Genomic DNA, 15,749 nt, shown 5'->3' with positions numbered 1-15,749 from the left:
GTAGTATGTACGTGTCCCTGTGTGTGTGTGTGTCTGTGTGCATCTCTGTGTTCTGTGTGTGTGTGCGTGGTCACTGGAGGGACCACTGTGCAGCTGCTCTGAGCACCTTTCCTCCCGCCAGGATGTCCTGATGCCCAAGGGCTGGTCCCTGGCGCAGGGCACGGGGCTGCTCCTGTCTGGGGCCTGGGGCTCAGCTGCGCACAGAGGAGACTGAGGCCCCGTGAAAGTGCTGGGAAAGGATTTTGATCATTGGGAAGACTTTTCGAGTCCACATGAACAACGGAGAACAGAGGACGATGAGCTTTAGAGCAGGACCGTCCAGGCCTGCCGTCCTCAGCATCACAGGAAACCCAGCGTGAGTGGACGACGCCTGGATGGAGGGAGACCCAGCTCGTCGGGTGTCTCCTCTTGTTCTTGCTGACTTTCCTGTAACACGAAGGCACTTCTGAGGGTTTCTTCTCTGCGTCCAGAGTTCAGTTTCCTGAGGTCTTTTCCTTGGCCTCACCTTTGGGGCCTGAACATTTACCTGCTACAAGCACGGGTTAAAGAAAAAGATCGTTATCTTATCGTGGCTGATTTCCCCTCTTCTCTTTTGCTGTTTCCGTCGGATGGAAGATGTGTGGTGCAGCCGACAGCTTTATGTCCGGAACTCTGTGTGTATCACAGGGGAGACATGCTCCAGAAGCTTCTCCCACCTCCCTCCACGGACAGACGGAGAGGTTTCTGCCTCTGTTGCCAGATCAACTGGTAATTTGGGATTCTGTGGGGCAAGATTTCACCAGATCTCAGTTTAAGCCTTAATGGATCAACTGACAAGAATCCGACACTATTCTTTTTCTTTTCTTTTTTTTAGAAAAAGGACTTTTGTATGTTTGGTTCTTCCTAAAAGGAGAAGGAGCATGTCATCTCCTCCCTGACGTTGGCAGGGGTGACGTGGCTGACGTCGCTTGTACATTTTCTGATGGCCGGGGCTGTAGTTTAACCCTTTGCCACTTGCATTTTCATCCTCTTTACAAACTGGACGGATTATTCAAGATGCATGAAGGGCAGGGCAGCCACCCCCGGTCCTCCAAGGACGATTTAAAAGTTACTTCAAGTTAGGTTGACAGGAGGTGACCGCAGGAGGGAGGGCGCACGTGAAGCAGAGGGACCTCTCACCTGTCAGCAGAGGCCCAACCGCCTTTACAGCCGAAAACCTGGGAGCTGTGAGGCGCACTGGGCAGGGATGCCTCCCCCAAGGAGACGAGCCCTCGTGTCCTGCGGGGACCTGTTCCTGTACGAGGGTCGTCCGAGCCACGCAGACCGAGTTTGGGGAAGTAAACCCACGGCGTGAGCACGTGCCGCGGCCCCCACGCCCTCCCGGATCACCTGGAACCCCCAAGGTGGGGCGAAGCCCGGGTCTCCCTGGTGGCTGCGCCCTGGGGCTCGGTGAAGAGGACGCGGAGGCCTCCTCGGGGCGGGAATCCCACGGCAGCAGACGACCCGGGTCGTGGCGGCGGCGGTGCGGGAACGCATGGGGGGCGCGCTCACCAGATCGGGGCGTCAGCCGCAGCGCTCGCCGCGGGGAGGCCGCCCCCCCGGGAGAAGCGGAGCGAAGGCCGTGGGTCGGGGGAGGCTGTCCGGAGGGCCGCCGAGGGGGGTCGGGCCGCGCTGCGCCCTCCCTCCTCCGGGCAAGGGTAGGGCCTGGGCAGTCGGGTCCGGAAGAAGGGGCCCGTTCGGCAAGGCCTCGGGAGCGTGTGCCGCCCCAGGCCCGTGCACTAGGCTGCCCTGCCGGGCTGCGCCGGGCCGCCGCTCGAGCCCTCGGGGAAGCCTGCCCCCGCTCCGCCGTCCCTCACCACCGTGGGAGAGCCGCCAGCGCCGGCAGCCGGGGTTGGGGGGGCGGGAAGGGGGGGGCTCCCGCTCGGGAGGGGGGCGTCCAGCCCTGGTCTCCCTCCGCTCTCCACCCCTCCCCGCCCCGCCCGAGCAGCCCCTCAGAGCTCACGTGGCTGCTTCTGTGCTCGTGGGCAGCCGGGCGCGGGTCCTGCCCATCTCTGCGGTTTTTCCTTCCGGAATGTCGGGGGGCAGTTCTGTGTATGCGGTGGCAGCGCAGACTGTAGTTACTCGGCGCCTCCCTCGGGCAGTGTCTCGACGACGTGTTCAGGGGGTGTGGCCGCAGCCCTCCCCTGATGCCATCCATCCTTTTGTCTGTTTATCTTAAAAGACGGTCTTTGGTGCGATGGGTTTACTATCACTTAAGATTGGGAGGCGGGCGAGATGCCTTAAGGAGTGAAAATAATCATTTTTTTGTGTATTAAAAAATGGTAAGAAAAAGAAACAAAAAATATCCCAAATCTAGAATTCTTGACTGCTTAGTTGGTAGTTCTGGGGACCGTCAGTGAGAAGAACGGTGAACAGTGGTCTTCAGGCCCCAGAGGGTGGCCCATTTCTGACTTGTCTGTTTCCTGCCGGCCTTTCTGGACTTGGCGCCCCAGCTGTGAAATGGGACGAGTGTTGAGGACCCGCAATGACCGCGACACAGGAGGTGCTCACAAAAGGAAAGAGATCCAGACGTAACACGGTGTAATTTTTCCCTTGAGGCAGTCAGACAAATCTCCGTTCAGCTCGGTGGGTTGTTTTGAAATTCAGCTGAGGAAAGTACAGCAGTAGGCTGTGAGGTTCAGAGCCCCGGGGTGTCTGTGTTGTTGATGGTTTAAGCAGTGTTAGCCCGGTGGGTCCCCAAGCCCACGAAGTAAAGAACCTCGCGATCCCGTGTCACAGCTCGAGCCAAATCTTTACCTGTAACGTCTCAGCCCTGACCCAGCTCTCTCCACGTGGCTCTCCTCGTACTGGTTACAGGAGCCCAGGGACGGTGCTCAGCCCACCCCCGCCCGCTTCCTCTGCCGTCACCTGGGGTGTGGTGCCTCCCTCCCTGCCCCCAGCTGCCCGGGAGATGCTGCCCACACTGACCCTGATGCTGACGTTTTTTTCCACACCGGCCCTGCCCCTGCAGGACCCCTCCCAGGTCCCCCCGCATCCCCTCCAAACTCCCTCCCCAGGAGAGCGCTCCGTAACCTAAACCTGACCGTGTCATTCTGTCCCCGAGGACGACAGGCCTTGCCCAGGCCTGGGCCCTGCGGCTCCATTTCCCTCCCCAGCCTGCTTCCTTTCCGCTCTGGAATGTGAGGGGTCCTGACAGGAGGCCTTGGGTTTGCTCCTGGCCCAGCACGCTCAGATGCCACCTTCTCCAGGCAGCTCTCCTTGGTCAGGGTCGCTCCGCCAGGGCGCCGCCCTCCCCTCAGAACCTTACCTGGGGGTGGAATGATACACCCTGTGGGGTTCTTCTGCTTCGAGCAGGGACCACATCAGCGTTTGCTCAGCTGCGTCCCAGCCCCTGAGGCACCTGGCTCCTCCGAAGGCGCTGGTGGTCTGCGGTGCTTTCCTTCCCTCTCACACCCTTGGCAGCACCCCACCCTGCACACGTCCCTCCCTTCCTAATGTAGCCCCAGTGCTGCCGTAAGATCACGCAAGCTCCCCGGCTTGATGCCCTCACCCGTCCACCCGGCGGCTGTCACCGACCTCAGGACCCCGCCCTCCAGCCACTCCCGGGCTCTCACGTTCGTGGTTCTGAATCTCTACGGGAAAACACTCCTCAGGTGGGCTGCGATGGGCTTCTCTTTGGAGCCCCGCTCTGGATCTGTTTACTTAGTTGCAGACCATGCCTTCACACAGACATTATGCTTCTTGTGGCGGCTGCTCTGTCCGTCTTGGACCCCCAGCGCCAGACAGGCACTGGGGGTGCTGGGGAGTCATTGACGGGGTGAGGAGAGACCTCCGGAAGCTGAGGCCTCCGCTCAAGGGTCAGCCCGCTGCGGGTGGGCTTTGCGGAAATTCTAGGAAAATGGACGTAACTGATGTGAGAGTCCTTCCCGAGGCAGTTTGAGGATCCGATGGTAACAGAAACCCACAGTCACAGAATTGAGTCTTTAAAAGCACCAGTGACAAGGCTTTTGCCTCTAAACAGAGGTTCTACTTAGAAAATTCTCCCAGGGTCAGTTCACAGCCCTGCATCTGCATCCGCAGTGATGATTTAAGGGAGCCTGGGGGTCATGAGCAGAACCTGCCGGTGGCCGCGCTCCAGGGGCCTGGGCGGTGTCCCCATGGCCTCGGCTTGAGGACCTGGGCATCCTGGGTGACGAGATGCAGCCACGGGGTCCCCTGTCCAACAGGCTTCCTGGCTGTCGGTTTCGTCATTTTCACGAGGCAGCACATTTGTGTTTGCTTTTCCCTACGCAGAAGTTTGAACACACGCAAGAGCAAGGTACCGACCCAGGCCCGGCGACCCAGACAGCCCAGGCCGGTCACACCCCCTACCTCCAGCTCTCCTCCGCCTTTGAAACAAATCCCAGTTATACTGTCTTAGAAGCATTTCATGAAATATCTTTAAAATAGAGGGGTTCTTTCTTTTTAACATACTGTAATGCCATATCACACCTACAAAGACCCCAAATCCCTTAATATCATCAAATATGTAGTTTGTGTTCAAATTTCCAGTTGTCACATCAGTGTCAGAACTTTGTTTTCGTTTATTAGCTTGTTGACTCGGGATCCAAATAAGGCAACACCTTGCAGGTCGCTCTTTGGTCTGCGATGGCTTGGAATCTGCAGGCTCACGTTTGCTGAGGTTATAGATCCGTGTTGGATTTTGATGTCTGCTATTGACTGGAATTCTAGAACTGGAGGATATTTCACATTTGCCTGGCCTCTAACCGTGGCGGTAGACGAAGTGAGAAAATGCCATAAAAGTGCAAATATGATGGGTGTTGAAAACAATTTCAGTGCCTCTCTGGCCCAACGCGTTCCAGGTCAGCTTGGCCATGTCTGGCTGCCCAGAAGGTGCCAGAAGGAACGACGGTGCCCGGGGACCCTTATGGTCTCTGACTGTGAGCCCCCTTCCCGCATGGGGTCCTTCTGCTGCAGCAAATGGCGAGATGTGTTGTTGGTGGGCGGGGCCGGGAGGGGAAGGAAGCCCAGCCCACCCCGAGCAGACCTGGAGCCTGTCCCTCCACCCTCTCTCTGCCACTTGGTTGTCCTCAGAGGCCTACTCCTACCGGCTGGTTGTACAGCTCAGCCTGGGAGTGCAGAACGTGGGAGCGTCTGGTGACGTGGGGACGCTGCTCTTGTTTAGCCCTGAAGACCTGCACCTGTATCTGCAGCTGCACCTGCGTGGATACCTATGTCTGTACACCTACATCTGTGTCGTCTGCTTAGGTCCGTGCCAGCTGTATCTGTGTGCCTACATCCACACCTACACCTACATGTATCTGTATCTACGTCCATATCTGTGTTTGCATGTCTATACCTACAGGTACACCTACGCTCATACCTATACCTACATCTGTACGTCTGTACATGTGCGTCATCTATTTATGTCTGTATTTGTCTGTCTACATCTACAGCTACACCTAACTTATACCTACACCTTTATATCTGTACCTACATCTGTATCATCTACATCTACATCCATATCTGTATCTACACAGCCCACCAGCTGCTTTGCTGTTGGATTTCCATAATCATCGGGGAAGCTTAGCTTTTTGTCTTCAACAATGCCCTGAAATTCCACAGTAATTCCCACAGACCCTCATACCCTAACACCTGCAATTGATTTTTTGCCAAGTGTCATCTGTGTTATAAATGGGCCAAGACTTGAATCTGTCAGAAGTTAAGCAGTTTAAATTCCACTCCTACATATGAAGGAGTAGGAAAGAGGGAGAACAAGGTGAAAGGTGAGCTTTGCCCTGTGGTCAAAATAGTAGCAAGTCTGCAGGTGAACAATGAAGCCAGAGGGAAAAGGAAAAATGGAAAACAACAGTATCCGGAGGAGACTCCGTTGAGGCATATAGGCTTACGTAGAACCATGACTTTAAAAAGTTTTACCAGAACGCTAGCTGTGGATACTGGTTACGTCGGAGTTGGTTTCAGGCTTCAGATGAGCTTGCAGGGCCCCTGCTTGGAGCTGTGCAAGGGCAGGAGGGGGAAGCGGCACAAGCAAAGTCCCACCTGCGTCAGGAGGCGTGTGGGCACCTGAGGGGCTGAGTTGAGGCTGGAGGACGGGCAGTGAGTGCTGAGGTCTTCCCCAGCAGACGTAGGACGGCCCTGCAGGCGCCAGGGGTGGGTGGCGAGGTCAGGGTCCGCTCTCCTGGATCCTCTGCTGCCCGTGGAGGAGGGATAAGGGGACCTGTGGTGGACGGAGGAGACCGGCCAGTGGGCATGCTGGCCGTCAGCACCGTGCCCGCCTCGCCCTCTCTGCCACGGGCGTCGTCTGTGCTGTAACCTGGGCTGGACTGAAATCTGAGCTCGGCAGTTGCACCACGACTGCTGGGGTGAGGCGTCCGCCCTGGCGAGTCTGGGGTCAGCCTGCGGGGCCCGGGGGTGGGACGGGGGCGCCAGCAGAGGGCCACCTGCTGCTTCTCACCGCGGGGCTGCGCTGACGGAGGCCGTGTGTCCCAAGGAGGCTTGGTGGAGGATCTGCACGTGTGGGTGCCACTGGAGGTTAGGGCCGCAGGAGGGGCAGGGGAGGAGAGTCAGAAGAGGGGCTCCCGGGAGGAGATGTTCCCTCCCGCCCCCTACTCGTCCCAGACCCTGATCCGCGCTCCGCTGTATGGAACACACGGCGTGTCTGGGTTGCATGGAGTGTCTTGGAAGCAGGTGAGAATGACCATCTCAAGAGATGTAGAAAAAGCATTTGACAAAATTCAACTTCCTTTTATGATAAAAACTCTCAACAAAGCGGGCATAGCGGGAACATACCTCAACGTAAAAAGGCCACGTATGACAAACCCACAGGTAACATCATACTCAACGGTGAAAAGCTGAAAGCTTTTTCTCTTAGATTGTGCTACTATTGACTTTTGCTTTGTGGTTACCATGAGGCTTACATAAAACATCTTATATTTACAAGTCTCTTTTAAGCGGATAGCAACTTAACTTTGCATACAAAAGCTTTACATTTTTATGTTTTTGATGTCAATGCACTTTTTATAAAGGTGACATTCTAAGACATTGTATACTTAGATTTGTATCAAGCAGTTGGCAAATTTTTTTTTCCTGGAGAATAAAATTGTTTTGGAGAATATATTTATTCAGATATATTATGGAGAACATACTTGTTAAACTTTTGAATATGTTGAGACGCACAGTCTCATCTTGATGTTAAAAAATGCTAAGTTGTTAGCATACAAGTTTTTTTTTTTTTTTTTTTTTTTTTTTGTGGTACGCGGGCCTCTCACTGTTGTGGCCTCTCCTGCTGCGGAGCACAGGCTCCGGACGCGCAGGCCCAGCGGCCATGGCTCACGGGCCCAGCCGCTCCGCCGCATATGGGACCCTCCCAGACCGGGGCACGAACCCGCATCCCCTGCATCGGCAGGCGGACTCTCAACCACTTGCGCCACCGGGGAGGCCCAACAGTTTTTTATCTAGTTATGATTTACCTGTGAAGAGTTGCTGGTTGTTAGCGGTTTTTAATAGGAGTAACTTAGGGTCGTCAGGCACTCGAGGTGAATTTGCCTGCGCTCTGCGATGCCGGGGGCTCAGCCCTCACAGGAGCTCGGTGTGTCTGTCCAGATCGCCATAGGCTCCTCACGCTCTGAAAAACGGGGCCTTCATTCGACTCCTGCAGGGAAAACGGTGGTGCCAGACTGGGGTTGGGATCTTGAATCACTGTGGTGCCTGCAGCATTGTCCTCATCAGAAGCGTCATTTCTCTGCATGGGGGAGAATTCCTGTGGGTTAGCAAAAATTTTAATTACCTTATAGGATTATTTTAAAAGATAAACATCATTATTTGTTATAATGATGGGTACGGATAACTAGAATAATTGGTGAATCCCGTGAAAATCTCATTTTATTGATTGATTTCAAGTATCATCTCATCAAAAGAAGTTGTATCAGGGTTGTGACTCGTTTTCATTCCGTGATCCATCACTCATTTGGTCCCCAACCTTTGGTGAATTTTCAAATAAACAGTGAGATGTCCGCAGGGAGTTAGTGAAGCAGCTGAAGCACAGTCGGCTCTCGGACGCAGAGTCCTAGACGTGAGCGTGGGGCAGGCGGGGGCATCCAGCCCCGTCGCTGCATCCCGTTCTCTGCTTGGTTTCATGTGTCTCGTAAGTAAGAGACGATAGCACTTGGAAAAATAAGACCTGGAAAGGTTACGGGTGCAGACGCTCTTCAGTCTGGTTGGGCTAAAATCCAAGCAGAGGTGCAGCAGTCGGGAAGCCGACATCCCAGCGTTAACTTGACATTTTCGTTTCCATCTTTCTTTGGGGATTTACTAGCACGATCTTGGGCAAGGGTTTAATTTCCCGAGTCTCAGTTTCCACCCCTCTCAAGTGAGGTTAATACGGGACCTTCCTCCCAGGTCTGTTGTGAGCAGTGAATGAGATAATTTCCATGGAGTCATGCATGGCCGAGGGTGGAGGGACACCTTCCAGAAGTTTGCACTGGTCCTAACCTTTCTGACCCTTGCGCCGTTTTCACTAGTCTTTACTTTCAGAGTGGCCTCCGAAGCTCCCTCATCACCTGCTCATTTTGGCCCCTTCCTCTGGCCCAGCAGTGAGTTAGGACACCGCGGCCCTCATGGGGCTGTGCGTGTGGCCGTCAGGCTCTCCTGAGAGTGGGGCGCGGCCGTCCTCAGCGGGCTTCCATCGAGGTCAGGATCCATTTCCCCTGTTTTGCTGACTTAGTAGCTCCCAGCAGCAACCTTGTTTAACTCAGTTAAACAGCAGGAACGTGTGGCTTCAGAAAGGAAGTGCCTTAGTGAGGAGGCCCGGCCCAGCTGTCGACCGGAAACCCTTCCTGCCGCTGACAGCCAGGCAGGCAGAGGACCCCACGGCCGCTGCCGGCTCTGACCTCGAGCTGCTAAACGCGCCCCCATCTCTCTCTTCCAGGCGGTGCTGGGTGTCCAGGTAATCAGGGTGGCAGCTGTCACAGGCGGGCCCCTGAAATTTCACATGCTGTATCCGCCCATTGACTTTTGAAATGAACTCCAGCTGCTTTCTAAGGAAGTTCAGACCATGACACAACAGCTGATGGCCACATAGTTTAAAAATAAAACAGAAATAACTGCGTGCTCGTTTTGAGTACAGTCAGCACCCTCTCGTTTGTCCGACTTGCACAAGAACGGAGCCGCTGTTGTCCTGAGCCATTTGCTCTGCCTGCCGGAGCCGTAACAGCAAGATGGGAGGGGCTGACGGGGCCACCGCGCGGCTGTGGTCATCGAGGTGTCTCCTTGGAGAGCCAGCCGGCCTCTGAAAACATTCTGGGCTGGCGAACTTCATCATTATCTTCAAGGCTGGTTTAGATAATCTTGTAATGGAGGAGAATGTTCAATTTCTGGGCTGTGAGGGTGGAGGAAGGTAGGGCCGGAGGCTCACAGTCGGCCTGACGTCCACGACGGAGGCGCCAGACTCCGCATCTCCTTACGTTACCCCTTGTTGAAGACAAGCTAGGAGACGGGGTTCGTAGAATCTCAGCAACCTGGTAGGGAAGTTGGTTTGTGTCTGGCAGGGGCATAGGCTTTGGAGAGAAAGAAAAAGATAAGAGCTGGTCATGCCCTCAGCAAGCCTGTAGCTCGTGGACAGAGACAGGACCGAAACGTGCGAAATCCTCAGAGACCTTTGAAAATAAGTGGCGTGCTGGGTGGCTTTGAGTCAACGTGCAGAAGGAGGTTCGGGGAAAGGAGGGAGCTCGCGGCCTTAGGGGTGAGAGCTGGTGGGGCCTGCTTGGTGGCCAGGAGCCGGGGAGGGGGGGACAGGGCCCTGTCTTCCTGACGCCGGGCTGTGGGACTCGTCCCCGCTCTGACGTGGCGTGCTTTCTCCTGTGCACTGAGCTGGCGCTGTGGTCAGCACCGGATGGCTCCCTCGAGACCCGTCCCCGACACCAGGGCACAGGTGCCCGCGGGGCGGCCGTGCAGCCAGGCCTGTCCCCACGCGGAGCTCGGGGTCCCAGCAGACTTCACGTAGATGCAGACGCGCTCGAGCACCAGGCTGGCTGAGGAACAGACGGACCTGACCTGCAGCTCCTGGCAGGGAGTGGAGAGGCAGACACCAAGGTTCCGAGTGGACTGCTTTCCCAGTTGGCAGCTGACCTCCCAGTGGGGCTGAGATGCCAGCTCTGAGAGGTGTCCCTGGGATTCTGTGAGTGAGGGGACGGGGTAAAAGGGCCCGTGTCTGCACCACATGCACACACCCCTCTTTAAAAACATTCTTATTTTAAAACCTCATAACGTGAAAGCCTCTGGAGAGCGTGTTTGGGAGGTTTGGGGGACTCGTCCACCCTTGATGGGGGGGTCCCCAGCCCTGAGGGCTACTTACTCAGGAAGCAGGATGGGGGGGCAGCCCCTCAGTTGCAGACCGGGACGACCTCTCCTTCCTCACCTTATGAAGAACGGCCTGGAGGCTGGAGAGGGTTTGGGTCACCAGCAGGCGTGTGGCGAGCAGGTCTGGCACAGTCAGTAAAAGTGGTGCCACCGGCAGCACCCGGTGTGCCCACCCAAAAATCACATTCCAGCTCCTTCGCTGGGCTGGCGGCCCCGTGTCCCCCCAGAGGAGAGGTGGGTGTAGCGCGAGGCGCCGCCGTGCGCAGCGTGCCTCCCAGCCCAGACCTGCCGCCAGCTCGCAGTGGGACTGGCTGATCGCAGCCCCCCGAGCGCTCCCTCCACTAGGTGACAGCATCTTCTGAGGGGCGCGGCCGTCAGCCTGGGAACCGTGGAGCAGTCGCCCCCAGTCCCGTCGGTGCACCTGCTTCTCTGCATCTCCTCGGGGCGCAGGAGGAGCGCCTCCCCTGACGCCAGCCGACCTCACAGTCCGTGTCGACGTGTCTACGCGGGGATTCTGCCTCTGCCCTTGCCGAGGTGTCCCGCTCGCCATGGGCTCGCTCACCTGCTGGTCCCTCCTGCCCGCACACCTGAACCATCTCAGCAGGCTGCAGGGCCTGCCCGGCACCCACCTCCACGGCCCCCGCCTCTGGGAGCCCCCTTGGTTCCTTCTCGTGCCCTGCGCCCCCGCTGGCTCTTGGAGTCACGCGGTCCTGGGACAGCCCATCGGGCACCTCCTGCGTGTTCACCGTCCTCCACTCGCACGGTGCCGCCGGGGCTCCTGCCGCCCTCTGTCGGGGGCGGGAGGGGCAAGGGGGCTTGGCACCTGGGTCCTCACGGTCGTCCCCTGGGCATGTCTGTGTCCCGACCTCCTCTTGCCATGGGGACCCCAGTGGTGGTGGATGAGGAACCACCTGATGACCTCACAGACCCTGTTTCTGCCTGAGGCCACATTCTGAGGTTCCGGGTTTACGACGTGAAGGTGTGCATTTTCGGTGACACAGTTCAACCCCCAATGACACCGTCCCTTTCTCTTGTTGGTGACTTTGCTGCTTGTGTCCCCACTTGGATATAAACCCCAAGAAGCAGCTCAGTGTTTGTTGCTGAATTTCCCGGGCAGCGCCCGGCACCCAGTGGCTTTCTTGCACATTTGCTGAATGAATGAATGAATGATAGGCTGCGACAAAAACCCCAGCTGTCGACGGTGCTCACGTAACCGCAGGCGAGTTCTCTGAAGGGCTCTGACGGGCTTCCACGTGCAGCGCCTGGGGTGCCAGACAGGCTGGGCTCAGGGACCTGAGTCACACGCGCTGCTGGAGGTGCCGCCCTGGGGACGCTGGCCTTGCTGGGGGTCCGAGGCTCCATGCTGTGGCACGTGAGCCCCTTTGGGGAGTTGCTGCTGCTGGGCTGTCCTGCCATCCTTAAAAGTGTGACTTTTCAGTATCCTCAGTGGCGCATAACTCATTTTAGAAATGAATCCGAATCCACTTAAAGACATGCGTTCCCTCCGTACGTTTGACGCCCTCCTGAACTTGGCTTCCCGGCCTCCGCTCCCCTCTCCCGTCTCCACCCCGCCCTTCCCCGCCCCCCGGCTGAGATGAGCCAGGTGCTGGTTCCTGGGCCCATCACACTCCCCTAACAACCCCATTCGCATTGTGTTGTTGGTCTTCTTGCTGGAAAATGCAGGTGCTTCATCACGGCTGGGGAGGCCTCTGCCCCCGGGTGCCTGCAGCCCACCCTGATGTGACGGGTGCAGCCGGGGCAGTTCTCCGAGCAGGGCGGGAGGGTGGGGGGGTGTTCCTGCTCCTCGGGTGTGACGAGCCCATCGCATAACCCTGTGCTCTCCCCGCAGCCCGCTGAGCCCAGAGAAGGGGACGGAGGTGCTGGAGGACGTGGCGCGTCTCCTGGACATGCCGGCGGGCGTCTTCTCGGACATCGCGTGAGTGTGGGCGGGGCCCTGGGCACCTTCTCCATCTGGTGGGTCCACCGTGAGCTTGTGGGGTTTGTTAATTGCGTCACAGAGAAACTGGTGAGGGAAGAAGAGAAAGGAAAGGTCCAGTGGGGTTCAGGTTGGTTCTGTAAGCGCAGCTGAAACCCGAGCGCCATCAGAAGGACTATAATCCCCTGAAAGAACCCCGCTCCAGGCTTCAGGTCTCCCCGCTGCACCAGGAACCACCCAGGAGGCTCTAGACCGTCGGGACGGCCTGACCCCCGCAGGCGAGCCAGGGCCTCGGGGATGGTCCCTCAGCTAATGAGGCTCTCTGACAGCTCTGCACACGTGGTGGTCCACAGGGACAGTTATTGCTACACAAATGTTTACCGAGCGCTGAGTGCCCGGGTGGAGAGGACAGCAGGCAGGGGTCCTGCTCTGGGGAGCTGAGCTGCCAGCAGAGGCGGACACGTAGACGGAGTCAGAGAAGGTCAGGTGCCTTCCGTCCCGTCCCCGCGAACAGAAGGATGAGGCCAAGAGGGAGGAATCTGGGGCAGGAGACCCCACCCACGGGGGCGACGTCCACATGGGAGGGTGATGCGGCCGTGGGAGCCCAGCCGGGAGCCCAGGTGGCCTTGGTCCCAGTGCTGGAGCCACTGCGGATGTTCTCCAGGAAAGCGTCTTTCCAGCCGCATGGAGAACGAACTACAGGGGACCCAAGGGAGCCCAAGTGCCGTGGGGCTGCTGAGGTCTCCGGTGACGGGCCGTGGCCTCGGAGCAGGAGGGGTGGCGGGAGCGGCGGGTGCGAGATGAGTCACCCGCTGGCAGAGGGTCCATTTCTGTGTTGTGTTAAGCCGCACGCGGGCCCCCAAAGCCACTTGTATTCCCACCTGTAACATCAAGCGTCCTTTACAGTTGTCCTCTGTCAAATCGCATTGATTGGCTGTGCGTCGGCACCGCTCCTGTGTGCAGGACCTCCAGGAGGGTTTGGTCATCAGACTCAGGCCCTGCAGTGGGAGGGCCTCACGCAGCCCAGCGGGGAGCCATTCCTGCTGCCCGAGGCCACTTCCACAGGCCCTTTGGCCCCATCACGGTCTCCGTGTGGCCCAGTAAGCAGGACAGACGGCCTGACCCGGAGGTCCTGACTGTTCCCTTCAGAGAGGAGGAGGGGGTCCTTGGAGCTTCTGCCCCGTTCCGGGCACCGGTGGGCAACTTCCCTGGGCCACACACGCCACTGGATCCCCACGGGCTTGGCCCCTGAGGACGCAGCTCAGGGCCAGTGGTCCCTGCTGCATGTCTGCATAAGCACGCCTGGCACGCTGACCGCATGGCGTGGGTGTGTGTCACACACGCGCAGGACGGGATGAGTGATGGTGCAGGCGGGTCTGGCCCCCCAGGTGGCCCCCCCGTGACACTGCACCCCTCTCTCTGTAGAGGGGACACTGAATGTGGCCCAAGGCTGAGGGAGGGAGGGAGTGGGTGCCTCCTTCATCAAAGGCAGGAACCTCACGTGAGAACTCTAAAGGCCTCGAGTACCAGGCAGAGGGGTCCTGAGACTGGAGCTTCCAGGAGCAGCTGGCGGCCTGCAGCACCGGGAGACCGTCCTCGCGGCTCAGAAGTAATCACCCGAGTCAGCTCTAGAGTGGGACTCCTTAGGCCCACGCGGGGCTGTGTTGATTGAATCTTCATTATCTTCCTTTAGCAAAACCCTCCATGGTGACCAGGCAGCAGACGGAAGGCAGAGGTCCCAGCCGCAGGCTGCTTCCTGGAGACATGTCCTTTGCTGCCCCCCTGCCGCCCCTTGTTTCTTAGAAACCTTCCAGATGGGATGGAGGCCGGGGCTGCCCCCCCACTACTGCTGCCACGGGAGCGTTTGAGGGAGGGCTGGAGAGGAAAGGGAGTTGTGGGAAGTGGCGTCAGTCCTGGGGGGCTCCAGTGGGGGGGCTCGGGCCTGGGGCCCTTCAGGAGACGCTGCCTAGCTGCCTGGCACCCCTCTCTGGCCCCTCAGCTGGGTCTGCAGCTCAGTCTCTCCAGGTTTGGAGACTCTGGGGACACAGGGGTGTCCTGGGGGGCTTTCCAGGCTCGGAAGCTGGGCCGGTTCCCAGACCAGCTCTTTTGTAAATATCACCTGCCAGTCTCTTTCCTGCTCAGGGAACGGGGGCTTCCGACTTCCCCCGGGGCCGCGCTGGACCCGCTCTTTCAGCCTTTGGGAGTCTGGTCCAGGGCTCTCGCGTGACTAAATCCCTGAGCGGCCCTTTCCCCGCAGCCTCGCCCGGCCCTGGAGCCCCCCGTCCTGCCCAGTTAATGCTCGTCTCGCACCTCTGAGTATTTAATGCTGTACGTGGTCTGCGGGGGTGTGTGTGGTGTCCCATGCCACACGTGCACGTCCTGTGTGTCGCCCCCAGTACCCAGCACGTGAGGACACGCACCAGCTGCAGGGACTGACCTGGGGTGGGGGGGTGCCTGGGGGACGACTGCGTGGCCAGCACTGGGATCTGCGAGCCGCGGACGCTCTCAGGGCTGCTCATCGTTGCAGGAGAGGAAAGTAATCTGCCCCACAAAGCGGCACTTCCAGGATTGTCTGCATTTTTATGGAAGTACTAGTTATGCTTAATATGTTTTGTTAATGGTTATGTAGCTGTCAAGCAAATTTCATTATTTCTTATTACATCATTAGAGGCCATTAAAACGGCATCAGCATACTGGTGTAATTATGCTGGCAGACGCACAACGACCGCAGTTGTGATTTTATAATCTAATCGTGGCTGTCCGAGGCAGTGCTGATTGATGCGGCTGCTCTCGGCTCTCAGTTAGGTGGGCAGTGCTGCAGGGCCTCGCAGACTCCCAGCCAGTGGGGGCTTCAGCCGAGCCTGCAGCCCGGCTCAGGGAACGCAGGCGCCTGCCTCATCCCAGGTCCCCCTTCGGATCCCCGTTCATGAGTCCTCGCGAGGCCAGAAGCGGTGTGATTTCCCTTCCGTGTGGTCGACTGCGCTGACGAAGGCCGGTTCCTGGAGACGCAGCGGGAATTCACAGCCTGACTCGTTCACGAGGTCCTGTGCACAGGCCAGGAGCCCGGCAGGAGCCCGGCGAGGACGCGGCCCCCCTGTCCCGTGCCCACCGCCGACCCTCCACACCTCCCTCCCCATGTGAGGACCCCTGCAGGTTTGGAGGATTCTGGAAGACGTGTTTCCGTTTCCTGGAGCAGAGATTGTACTTATTTGCCTCCTGTCTTGTTTCCCTGGCGGCTTGCCAGAACTGCCCGTTTTACAGCTGGGCAAACCGAGGCCTCGGAGGTTAAAAGGCTCAGCAGGGTGACAGATGGTGACACAGCTGTGCAGTGGAGACTCTGTGCAGAGGCTTTCACATCTCCGGTCATTAGAGCAGGTACTGGGGAGGGAGCACCTGAGCTCACGTCGTGTTCGGCCATAAGGGGTTGGATATGTCCCGTGCGGCAGGGTGACCCTTC

General features: G+C 58.1%; 1 protein-coding gene across 1 annotated transcript in view; it reads left to right on the top strand.

Moving 5' to 3' along the window:
* The window catches only part of PTPRN2 (protein tyrosine phosphatase receptor type N2), a 686,072-nt gene that overhangs the window by 262,437 nt on the left and 407,886 nt on the right, over window positions 1-15,749 (top strand). Inside the window, 1 exon segment of the mRNA XM_060107962.1 lies at window positions 12,206-12,292. Coding sequence (XP_059963945.1) covers window positions 12,206-12,292 — 87 coding nt within the window.

Source organism: Mesoplodon densirostris, chromosome 9 (genome assembly GCF_025265405.1).
Source record: "Mesoplodon densirostris isolate mMesDen1 chromosome 9, mMesDen1 primary haplotype, whole genome shotgun sequence".
NCBI classification, from domain to species: Eukaryota; Metazoa; Chordata; class Mammalia; order Artiodactyla; family Ziphiidae; genus Mesoplodon; species Mesoplodon densirostris.
The sequence above is the reverse complement of the archived record's forward strand: the minus strand, read 5'-3'. Positions and strand labels throughout refer to the sequence as shown.